The 12,404-nt window shown below is 41.9% G+C and overlaps 1 protein-coding gene across 7 annotated transcripts in view; it reads left to right on the plus strand.

The window, feature by feature from the left end:
• numbl (NUMB like endocytic adaptor protein) overlaps positions 1-12,404 on the plus strand; it is a 40,162-nt gene that overhangs the window by 23,781 nt on the left and 3,977 nt on the right. For 6 of the 7 annotated variants that reach the window (XM_047161537.2, XM_017490781.3, XM_053687486.1 and 3 more), the window contains 6 exons: positions 4,911-5,061; positions 7,297-7,371; positions 8,385-8,459; positions 10,030-10,170; positions 10,687-10,891; positions 11,010-11,276. In XM_047161537.2, coding sequence (XP_047017493.1) covers positions 4,936-5,061; positions 7,297-7,371; positions 8,385-8,459; positions 10,030-10,170; positions 10,687-10,891; positions 11,010-11,276 — 889 coding nt within the window. In that variant the 5' untranslated portion in view covers positions 4,911-4,935. Of the gene's footprint in view, positions 1-4,910; positions 5,062-5,998; positions 6,184-7,296; positions 7,372-8,384; positions 8,460-10,029; positions 10,171-10,686; positions 10,892-11,009; positions 11,277-12,404 lie in introns of all 7 variants that reach the window. The other variant, XM_053687487.1, reaches the window with a different exon arrangement.

Raw genomic sequence — 12,404 nt, forward strand, 5'->3', positions numbered from 1 at the left:
TAACGCTGTTCTGTTCTGTTCTCAGCTGTGTAGTATAACGCTGTTCTGTTCTGTTCTCAGCTGTGTAGTGGAACTCTGTACTGTTCTTAGCTGTGTAGTGGAATGCTGTTCTGTTCTCAGCTGTGTAGTGGAATGCTGTTCTGTTCTCAGCTGTGTAGTGGAACGCTGTTCTGTTCTGTTCTGAGCTGTGTAGTGGAATTCCTTTCTGTTCTCAGCTGTGTAGTGGAACGCTGTTCTGTTCTAAGCTGTGTAGTGGAACTCTGTTCTGTTCTCAGCTGTGTAGTGTAATGCTGTACTGTTCTTAGCTGTGTAGTGGAACCCTGTTCTGTTCTTAACTGTGTAGTGGAACTTTGTTCTGTTCTGAGCTGTGTAGTGGAATTCCTTTCTGTTCTCAGCTGTGTAGTGGAACGCTGTTCTGTTCTAAGCTGTGTAGTATAACGCTGTTCTGTTCTGTTCTCAGCTGTGTAGTGGAACGCTGTTCTGTTCTGTTCTGAGCTGTGTAGTGGAATTTCTTTCTGTTCGCAGCTGTGTAGTGGAACGCTGTTCTGTTCTAAGCTGTGTAGTAGAACATTGTTCTTTTCATGTGCAGTTGTGTAGAGTTGTGCATCTGTTTGTTTGTTTGTTTATTTATTTATTTAGATTTTTCCCCGCAGCTGTTCTCCATTGTCAGCTTCTTGCCATACTTTTCCAGTAAAAGAGCTCTGAGGGACTTCTCTGAATGAGGTCATCATGACTAATGACATGATTGTATAATGCTGAGTATACGATTTCTTGTAAATCCACTTGCTGATGCAAGCAATTGTTCATCGCATGGAGTTCTCCTGAAGACTTCAAACAGCTCCCATGCCGAGAAATCTCTAGCGTTTAACATTTTATAAGCTACGCGCGTGTTCGTATCACTGAAATGAGCTACGGTCATTTTTCACCCTCCTGTACCGCACTGACATGCTTTATTAAATCTCAGGCTGTGTGTGTGTGTGTGTGAGAGAGAGAGAGAGAGAGAGAGAGAGAGAGAGAGAGAGAGAGAGAGAGAGAGAGATATTATTTGAGAATCAACAGTGTTTTCTTAAGATTCAGTCCAACAGTAACCCACCCACGGTGTGGTTGTCTTAGCCCGAAGCCAGCCACTCTTCTTCAGCCAGAGTGGTCACAGTAAACGTAAACTATCCTTCAAGTAACTCTGACTAGAACTACAGCACAGATAAACATCAAGTCATTACAGAGAGATGGATCAGTAATGGAGTCTAACATATAGGATGTCTCAGAAATATATTTCTCATTGCACCGCTGTCATGCTCACAGAACATAAACCCCCCATGGAGCAGATTTACACAACGCTAATGCCGAGTGAACGCAATGAATCTACAAACCGCTGCCTGTGAGCTGGAAGAGCCGATCTGAAGTCAGTTTACACAGCATTAACGCATGACACTGAGAAGCAAAATGTAGAGTGAAGCAATAATAAATAAACGGGCTGTGATGATTTATTGATGTATTGGCTCGGTACGCTGGATCTGAAATGAATAACTGAGATCGTCAGCTTTTATTTAAGGCTACTTAAACGTACAGTAGGCGATATCAGGTGAAAAGTGACATAAATCGAAATGGAACGGTCGTGTATGGTTCTCCAAATCGAATAATCTGTTGCAATTGCTTCTCAGTATGAAGGGGAAAAAAAAGGATCGTCAGTGGCGGTAAAGCAAGCTATCCTGAGGCTTACAGCGTCAGAGAAAATCGATTCGGGACACAGCAAGAGCATTAGATGTGTAAAAAGCAGTTACGGGTGCAAAAAAACAACAACCTGGAATGCATAATATTCACTAATAAATTACTGCAAATCAATCATTAGATTATTTCCTAATCACATTTATTTATGACAAACAGGATTATTTCTGGTGATAGTCATTCCTCATTCAAATTTTGTTTTTATCCGTATTCAAACCCGACATGGGCGTGGCTTAAATCTTTTTAAAAAAAATCGTATTTCTTTTTAATTGTATCTCTTGATCTATTTGATAATGATACCGAGTCTTTATTGATCACATATACATTATAGCACAGTGAAATTCCCTTCTTCGCATACCCCAACATACCAGGAATTTGGGATCAGAGCGCAGGGCCTGACAGTTGATGAGTTTAATAAGTTGATCATAATTATGGTTACAGTTAATTCAAAGTAGTATTGTGATGAATCTTTTAATCATATGAAACATCCCAGATGGTCGTAGATTTATTTAGTTACATCTGACATTTCAAAACGGAGGTAATTCGATGACGACAACAACGAAAAAAATATTTGCAGATGATATCTAAAGGCTTGTGCATCTCCTCATTCAGGATTTTATAATGGAGGATGTGTGTAAAAAATATCTTTATATCGAATATAGTCAAATTTATGAATTCCTTTTACAAGATTACAACAAACCAAATATAAGATTACAGAAACCTCGTTTTAGACATTTTTGCTAATTTCCAGCTTGAAATAGTCTCTCTTTTTTTTTTTTTTTTACCAGACCATTTTGGTAATTTTACACATTTATTTCTAGAAAGAAGCAAAATTATCTACCATTAGGACCATAGAAAATATAACGCTTGAAACGAGTTTAAAAAATAGATTGAATAATCTGTGGTTAATTGTAATGTTATAATAGGAAATACTAGATAAATCTGACTATATTCAAGATGTCAGATTTTGCAGTGTAGAAATGGACTAAACTGAAAGTAGTGGAAAGTATAGATTAGACTTTGATACAGTCTGCTGTAATGGAGTTTGTATCTTCATTGTGCAGTGCGTTGGCTCTCGTGAAGGCGTGTGCTGTTTGTGTCTCAGAGACGTAAAGTTCTGTGATTGCCAACTCTCATTCCTTCATCTGTTGTTTTTTTTTTCATTCTTACCAGACTCCAGCTGGTTCCCATTTGGTTCTGAGCTCACATCTTTGGGTGGTGCTGGCGAGTGCAGTAACATGTCTCAGATGCGTGTTTTGGAGCGAGTTTTCCTCCTCCGTGACTCACTCTACTCTAACAACAGATAGCCAGTTTCTCTGATGAAATTCGTCTTTTTGTGTAGTCGATCCCGCAGCCTGCGGGTTGAAATCTTGCCGTTTGTGAGCGTCGGAGACCACCTCTGAGAGCAAGCCATGCATCACAACACTGACCTCAATCAGATGGGATCGGATTACCACCCATTTCTCTCTTCTCTTGTCGTCATTTGTTTATTTATTCCCTCAAGTCCCTACGTTTTCTTTCTTTCTTGACTTTTCCCCTCCGGCCTCCTCTCCATCTCTCCTTCTTCGCACTCGACTCTGTGCTGAGCTCATGAGTTAAAGTAGAGAGTAGGATTAGTACAGGAAGTGCTGTGGAGTGGTGTGTTATTGGGTGAACACACTCGTCCACATGGTTTTTCCACGTGTGGACAGTGTGGCTGGACAACTTCCACGTCACTTCCATAAACATGTCCATACGTACAAAATAAAATAAAGAAGAACCAGAGGGCTCGCTGTGTGACCTGGCGCACAAGTCTGTCACGTTTAACTCGAATCATCGTCCAAACGTAGACTAGTTAAATCTGTAATGTTGACTAATGCGGTTCATTGTTTTGAGGAGGTAAATATACATCACTCATAACTCATCTAGCTGGCTAGATCTTTGCTAACAAAAGATGAACATGGAGAGTGTCCATGTTTTTTTTGTTTTGTTTTTAACCCCCACGACGTAGCTTGAACGCACAAATGACGTGATTCCGACTTCCCACTTCTGAGTTAATGTTGAATGAATCCACCTGGTAAAAGCTGTGTGTAATGCAGAGAGTGGGATTCAAAATCATGCCGCATCAAGGTGCATTACACCACTGTGAAGCGCACGGTCGTACCTACCAAATGATGGTTGTTGAACCTACTTGAACCTGCTGGCCAACTCTGAATAAAAAAAAACTAAAATACCCGGACACGAGAGCTCCTTCTACAGATGTGTCCTTCCCTGCAAAACCCCGTCAGCGCTATTTTAAAACGCATTTGTGATCAAAGTGAGATGTGGATTTGTCTATGTTTGCACTATTGGAGAACATTTGCTGTAATTTCTGCAGCACAGAAGTGTGTGTGTGTGTGTGTATGTGTATGTGTGTGTGTGTGCTGAAAGTCACTGTGTATTTTCTGCTCACGGGTACATCTTGAGGAATCAGAGTGTGGTGTAGCCTGGTTGAGAGCGTGAGGACACGAGAACAAATGCCAAACAGTGTGAATAGATGTCAGCGGCAGCACGAACACGAATGTCACTAATTTGTATTGACTGCTTTTGACTGCATTATCTATAAAAGTGTGTTTTGTTTGTACTCCTACTTTGGATCAGTGGATTTTTCATTCACAGAGGTTTATGTGGCTTTGGTGGGGAAATGAGCTTCCCATCAGCATTGTTTAGAAGACTCTGGATTATGTCATGTTTCATTATGCAGCACTTGAAATGACCAAATGCAAATCACGGGACAGAATGAATGGCTTAATTATAGTGCTTAAATAAGGACGTCGTTTTATGATGGAAGGAAGGCACTGAGAACGAGCTACTAGCGGCTGCAATATCGTGGATGACGTTGTAGTGACAGAACTGAACAAGGAGAAAATAAACTGCAGTGAAAACATTATACAACCCATTCGAATACTAAGAAAGTCTTTTTTTTTTTGTGTGCAAAAATGGCATGTTAGGAATATTGTACATCACTCCAGCGCTGAAGCGTTGCAATATTTTGTGGAGGAATTGTGGGGGAAAAAATACTCGGGCAAGCCACTGTACACAATATGTTCAGAGAAAAAAAAGTATGATTAATGACCTAGGCCTAGGGAAGAACACTACTAATCTGAATCTCTCTCTCTCTCTCTCTCTCTCTCTCTCTCTCTCTCTCTCTCTCTCTCTCCCCACAGCAACAGGGATCCTGAGAGTTTGGAGATGAATAAGCTGCGTCAGAGTTTGCGCAGAAAGAAGCCAACCTACATGCCCGAGGCCAGCCGACCACACCAGTGGCAGGCCGACGAAGAAGCCGTGCGCAAGGGCAAATGCAGCTTCGCCGTCCGGGTAAGAAACCGAACCTACAGACACGGTGATCAGTGATAAAACACAGTATTGTTATGGTTACTTAGCCTGCGCTTCCTGAACTGGTTCGTTAGAGGAGAGAAAGTGTAGTGTAGGATCGTCTGATAGGAATAAAGATAACACAGAAGAGTGATAATTTAATGGGCATGTCCATGAGGCTAAATGGGCTCGCATTGAAATAGGTCGGGTATAGTCTGTGCGTCAAAAGCTTTAAAAGTCAATAACATGCTTGCAGGGTTTGGACGAGGGCCAGAACCTCGACACGTCCAGCTTTGCGCAAACACCCTCTGTCGTAATAATAATAATAATAGCACCCGGTTTATATACAAGACGGGTGCCAATATTTTGGGCACGGGCTGACGTTTGAACGTGGTATATTTGAAAGAGGAAAAAAAGAAATAAATTCTAAAATAAAAGCTGAAGCTGGCAAGCTTCTGTGCCATTAATGAAGGTCTCGTTGCAGAGAGATAAACATAATTAAATTCAGCCTCGTTTTCATTGGTAGCCCGAGGCTTCCGGAGTCTCAGGGAGACGGAGATGTAATTCTCTAATGGAGCCTCTCCTCAGTGCTCACATCATCACGTAATATAAAACAGACCGTTCCGAAATGAATTGCGCCACCACACACACGAGACGCTCTGTTTCTGTCTCAGGTTATACGGGATGTTCTGTTTTAATAATAAATCTGCTATTTATGTATTAGAGTGTGGAATTTATGGTTCTTGGTTAGGGCTGCAGGGTAGATTGTTTGGTCATTGTTAATGCAGAAGATTAAAATCTCACTAAATGTAGTTATAAAAATGAATTCAATTCTAGACCACAGAAACCCTGCTAACTTCCTCCTTTTTGTTTTCCATCTTCCTGTCCTGCGCGACTCCTTCGTTCGTCCATGGCCGATAATTACCTGGGAACGCCCAAGTGTGAACGCAAGCCAGAGTTGAAATTCTGAGAACGTTGATGTGGCAACCCACCAGGAAGAGATCTAGTCAAGTTCATATGAATAAGAGCTGAGATATTACTGGGAAAGATGGGTGCTGTGACGCATTTAAAGATTTATTAGATCTAGCGCTTTGAGTGCCTAGAAAAGTGCTATATAAATCTAAGGTATTATTATTATTATTATTATTATTATTATTATTATTATTATTATCATTATTATCTATGTATTGTAACAACAGGAGGAAAAACCCAAAGTCTAAGAAACAGAATAAGAGAGGAAATGTCTGTAAATTGGTTGTTGGCCATCCATGCTGAAGAATTTGTTTATTTATTTCTGAAGAATTAATTAAAATTAATTGAGAAGCCTGTAATTGAAATGGAATTTTCCCTCTATTTTTTCCCCCCACACAATATGTCTAACATTTGAAGGTGTAAAAATAATATTGGCTGCGTAAATATTCAACCCCCTTCAACCAAACTTAGTGGAACCACTTTTGACTACAGTTACAGCTGCAAGTCTTATGTCTCTGTCAGCTTTGCACATCTGGATCCTGATCATTTTTGCTTATTCTTGGCAAAAATTGCTGCAAGACTGTCAGACTGTATAAAAACCATTGGTGAATTATTAAGCAATTTTCAAGTCTCGCAGCAGGTTCTCAATCAGATTGCAGTCTGGGCTTTGACTGAGCCATTCTAACACATTCAGGTTAATACATTAATACACTGACGCATATACTCTATTGTCTTTCTGGAAGGTCCAGTCTTCAAATCTCTTGTAGACTGAAACAGGTTATCTTCTTGGATTACCCTGTATTTGACTCCAGCCATCTTGCCTTCAATCGTGACTATTTTCCCAGTCCTGGCTGGTGAAAAGCATCTCTACAACATGATGCTACCGCCACCATGCTTCACAGTGTTGGGTTTTCACCAAATGTGCCGAGGCAGACCTGCCGAGCGTCATGCGTTTTGCATAGTAGCGCCACATTTTATGATTAATACAAATTAAAATCGATCAGTGAACGTTTGGCTTAGCTAACATTAGACAAGTTATACAGCTAGCTATTTTATTCGGGATTCAAACCAACGATTTTCGAATGAAAATGGTCAAAAATGGCACCTTATCGACTTTTAATAAAGGTAGAAAACCTGTACCCGTCGCATCCATCTGCCCCACCTCATGACACTGTAGATTTGTTGTCAAGAATTTATATGACAGGTGATGGAAAAACAGAATACCTGATCTTGCTCTAGTTCTCATGCTCGTTCTCTCCTCTGCAGTATCTGGGTTTGGTGGAGGTGGAGGAGTCCAGAGGGATGCACGTATGTGAGGAGGCTGTGAAGAAACTGAAAGCGGTGAGTATTTCCTCTCTCTATCTTTTCAATATGATCAGCATCACTCTAGATTCAAGATAACAACTGGTTATGATTTGAAACTGCTAACATTCGACTCCAAATAAATTAAATAAGGTGAAATGTAGATTTCTCAAGATTGTCCTCTTTTTTTTTTTTTTTTTTTGCTAGTCTTTACATATTTGGAGCTACAGCTAAGGTGCAGGTTTTGAAAGTCCAAATACTTACCAAAAACAGCAGAAAATCTGATCAATGACCAGGTTTCTGGGCAACTATAGTTGTGTAAAAGTGTGCTTAGATAGATTGTGTGCTTTATTTTGTTGAGGTGATTGTAAAGGTGAATCCTTTGATCATGTAGTATTTCTACCTGAACATATTGTATGTTGAAAACGTATTTGAGTCTCTGGTTTATTAGGACATAGATGAGTACGTCTAATGATCTAATAACTCGGTGAACGTTTACGTTATGTATGATGTGTGCATCAGTATTGTTCTGAGGTCTATAACCTGTGTGTATCTGCCAAAGTCGACTGTGTGGGTTCTTTCTTCTTCATTATCCCAATAGAGTTCTCCAGCTGGTGCTAGCTGTTCCCTTGCCTTCTCTTCCTGTTCCTCCTCTGTTCTCTGATTCTTTTAGGCTTTGCTTGCTTGGTTATACGTTCTAATTTCCTTTCTCACTGATTTAAAAGGTGGCTGGAATTCCACCAGGTCCTTCTTTCCTAACCGTGTCCCCCTCCGTGATCCTCATTTGCACTCTGCTTCTCCTGATTTGCATACAATTTCTCTTTCTCCTTCTACAGAGTTACTGCTACTACCCCATACAGGCCTCACTAGGTCTTCATTTTTCTCTTCATCATCACGTCATTACAGCAAAAACATGCATTTTTGTTTTGTTCACTGAGGACGCACAAACACAGTTGTACAACCAGACATAACTGCCACGGTGAGCTCAAAGAACCGATGTAAAGCTACACGAATTTGAAAGTCTAATGCTGTTCTGTCGATGTTCTTCTCAGAGCGGGAAAAAAACGGTAAAAGCCATGCTGTGGGTCTCGGCTGACGGTCTGAGAGTGGTGGACGACAAAACCAAGGTAAGCACGGCATTATCCTTGTACCTATTGAATTTTATGCGAAAACAGGAAATCACCAGGCAAACAGGGACCTTCTGAAAATGCCTCACTTGAATGTTTCTTGCTGACAGTGTTATGTCTTGGCCTTAGCTTACAGACTTGCCATTGAACAAGAGGGGAAACTGCAGAAAAAAAGCACAGCAGGGGAAGTTGGCTGCTCCCCAAAAGCCAAATCCCACAACTAACTTTACTTTATGTCCAGCTACTGAAGCCAGCCGTCCGTGAAGCCACACATGGGTTTGAGGGTTGCTTGCTTGGTTGTTTTCACTGATGGAATAGAAGGGATTTTTGAGCATGGCATAAATGAATAAAAGCTGCTGTTTTTGCTTTTTAACAAAGCGGTTTGTATGTGTGAATGGGTGTGTTTTTATATCCTGGTGGGAACCAGATGTCCCCACAAAGACAAGAATATGTGGTCCTTACCAAGATATAAAAACACACCCATACAAACAGTAGTGAAAAGGTAAACGGGGGCCTCGCTACATCATGAGTACAGTCATCCTGTTCTCTTCCAGGCTGTGAAAAGGGAGTAGAAAGCACAAAGAACCCTCTTTTGTGTTCCCTCTAAACCCTCCCCCAACACAACCAGCCATCCATCGCCTCCCTCCTTCTCGCTCCCTTTCTCCCTGCCCTTCTGCTAATCCCTCTGCTTTGCCATGAGTCAGCGCAGAGACCTAATCCCCTTTTACCACTGTCCATATGGCTCCACAGCATCCTGCTGCATACACTCTGAACTCGGGCGGGCATGTCTGGGGTCCCGCCCTGACATTTAACAAGCCCTGTGGCCTCCTTTATTCCCAGAAGTGTGAAGTGAGTCAGCAGCCCCTCCTCTTTCCTGACCGCTCCGGTCTTCCTGCTTTTTCTCCCCGGAACACAATTGGCCATCGAAATGCCTCTCGGCTCAGAGCGCTGGGCCACTCCAGCCATTAAAGAAGCTTGAGATGAATGGGCTCCTCACCTGACACGCACACACTGTGAGAATCTACCACTTCTGCCATCTCCAGCTTATTTACTATGCAGTCATTGTGCATCGCCTTTAAACAGTATCTTTAATAGAGTTAATGTGATCTGGGAATTTTACTGTGAATGAGATCTGTGTTTCCAGAAGTAATAGAGTTGGTTGAGAGTGACTAATCAGAGCAGCGAACATACCATACATCTCATCCCCGCCTCCAGAGTCTCAAAATCACTTTGACTTGTGAGCAGACCCTTGCGTATAGACCCTTAGCGAGAAAGGGGATGGGAAGCGTGTGTGTGTCGGTGCTTAGTGCTCTCTCCGGAACGACGGTTTTTCCTGCGTGCTAGCTTTATTGCTCCACACCCTCGTGCTTTTAATTAAAGCTACTCTTTAAAAACCTTAACTAAATTCCATATTTGGGATTCCATATTTAAAAATGTAGTCACATATGAAAATCCATAATTGCAGTGAGAGCAGATGGTTGCGAAGTGATAAAACACACACTAGAGACTATGTGAGAAATGCTGTAATTGAAACGAGTTTCTGTTGCATGTTGTTGCATGTCGTGTGTAGGACCTCATCGTCGATCAGACCATTGAGAAGGTGTCGTTCTGTGCACCGGACCGCAACTACGACAAAGCCTTCTCGTACATCTGCCGGGACGGAACCACTCGCCGCTGGATGTGCCACTGCTTCATGGCTCTGAAGGACTCGGTGAGAGCGGCTTGCACTTTACACTCATCGTTTAATTCCAGTGAGGCGGGAATGAGATAAGGACTGTACCGCAGTTCTCTCAGCTGGAACAGCTGCATGCAGCATGTTGCTGTACTTGAGGCACTTGAGGAAATGAGTTATAGCATTAGAGTGCGGTTGGAGTGTCCCGAGTGTTCAGTCATTCACTTGAAGATCTTAAACCCTGCTTAGAATTAGTGCTAATCTAAAATACTTGTCTCTAATATTTTGTCTAAGGTCATTTTAAAATCTTTATAAGACGATTGGAACAGAAACGTCTTCTTCGCTTACTAAGTATTACTATATACATATTAGGATGCTGAAGAAGGACTTTATTAGCTCCATTATGCCAACTAGGATTAAAAGGCTGCAGTACATCTCAATGAACACAGGCTGTGCTGTTTCCCGTTCTTTGTCTAACAGGACAAAAATAAAGCATAATTGTAGAAGCACCACGATTGTTTTATGATATCGCTAAAAGAGTTTTGTCCATGGCAGGGTGAGCGTCTGAGTCACGCAGTAGGGTGTGCATTTGCTGCGTGTCTGGAGCGAAAGCAGCGGCGGGAGAAGGAGTGCGGAGTCACAGCTTCATTCGACGCCACCCGCACGTCGTTTGTCCGCGAAGGCTCGTTCCGCGTGTCCTCGGCCGGCCAGCAGGGAGAGAGAGAGGACATCATGAAGCAGCTGCAGGACAAAAAGAAAGGTCACTTAATCCAATACCTACTGCAGACTCCAGATCGATTAGATTTCGCATCATGTTTTAATACACATTGCAGTTTATTAATTAATAAATCGTAAACATCTGAACGTCCTCTGTGCAGAAGTGTGCACCATCCCTGCAGTGCCACCAGGTAACGCCTCTCCTCCAGAAGGCGTTGCCACACAGGTAGAACGAGCCGAGGCAGGCGGGCCACACGTCATCCCACGCCGTCACGCGCCCCTCGAGCAGCTTGTGCGCCAGGGCTCGTTTCGTGGTTTCCCTACTCTCAGCCAGAAAAACTCGCCTTTTAAACGCCAACTGTCTTTGCGCCTGAACGAGCTGCCATCCACTCTGCAGCGCAAAACTGACTTCCAGAGCAAGAACCCAGGTCAGTGATGCTATATACACAACATGCAATCGAATCCGTCACCAAACCCTCATACAAAATTCTACTCAAGTACTAGTGTTCAGATATTACAAGCATTAAACTAGTACTAGAGTAATTCTATTCCAGTTCTACTAGTACTGTAATTGTATTCAACAACACAGAAGTAGACGGTAAAGTTGCCACGATCCTGATCCAGAATCTTTAACCCGATATTATGTAGATTTTATTTTAAAATTTGAATATGCGTTGTATATGCGGTTAAGCGCATATATGCGTTAAGAGCTAGACTGTAGGCCAGTATCAAACTGTACATATTTCTGTGTGCAGTTTACTATAAAATATATTTGTGAAACTACAGTCTAGCAATATGAACTGCACATATATAGTGAAACAAGCATTTCACATAAATCCTACATCGTAGTGGTCTGGTATTTCATATTTCTACAATTTATTATTTATTTTTTTACAGTCCCAGGCCTTTTATGTATTTATAGAAAGAAATCTGCTGTGGCTTTGCTGTTGTGACCCTGCTGGCTCTCTTGCTGTGTTTCCCTGCAGTTAAATGTATTTTCACAGAAACTCTATCTCTAGAGGATCTGTGTGTGTGTAAGAGAGAGAGAGAGAGAGAGAGAGAGAGAGAGAGAGAGAGAGATAGACAGCCCTTTCTGTTCTCTGCTTTAATCCCTTAGGTCAGATTTGACACTGATGAGAGAATCATGGATGGTGTGCTATTTGTAGCATCAAGACAGGTCAAGGATTTCCTAAGTTTGTTGTTTCAGTAGCATAAGGACTCAGTGTTTGCTAAAATGGTGGCTTCCATGTCCGTTATGGTCCTGACTGAAACTTTGCTGTGTGCTAATGAAGGAAGGAGCAACGTTTTACATGACCTCTAGAATGTACCTCACATTTTGTGTCATCAAAGCTTCAATAATTGTGCATACTCTCACTACATGTTCAGTGGTGTGATGAAGAAGCAAGACGTTTCATATCGACACTTAAAAAAAAAAAGGATCAATTTAAACACCCATCCATGCGTCCCAGACCAATTCCACAAGCTCTACTGGACACGATTATTTTATTACGCTCTGGCATGTAAGCGCTCTGTGTGGTCCCTGTGCATGACGTTTG

The sequence above is a fragment of the Ictalurus punctatus genome, chromosome 17 (assembly GCF_001660625.3).
Source record: "Ictalurus punctatus breed USDA103 chromosome 17, Coco_2.0, whole genome shotgun sequence".
Taxonomy (NCBI): domain Eukaryota; kingdom Metazoa; phylum Chordata; class Actinopteri; order Siluriformes; family Ictaluridae; genus Ictalurus; species Ictalurus punctatus.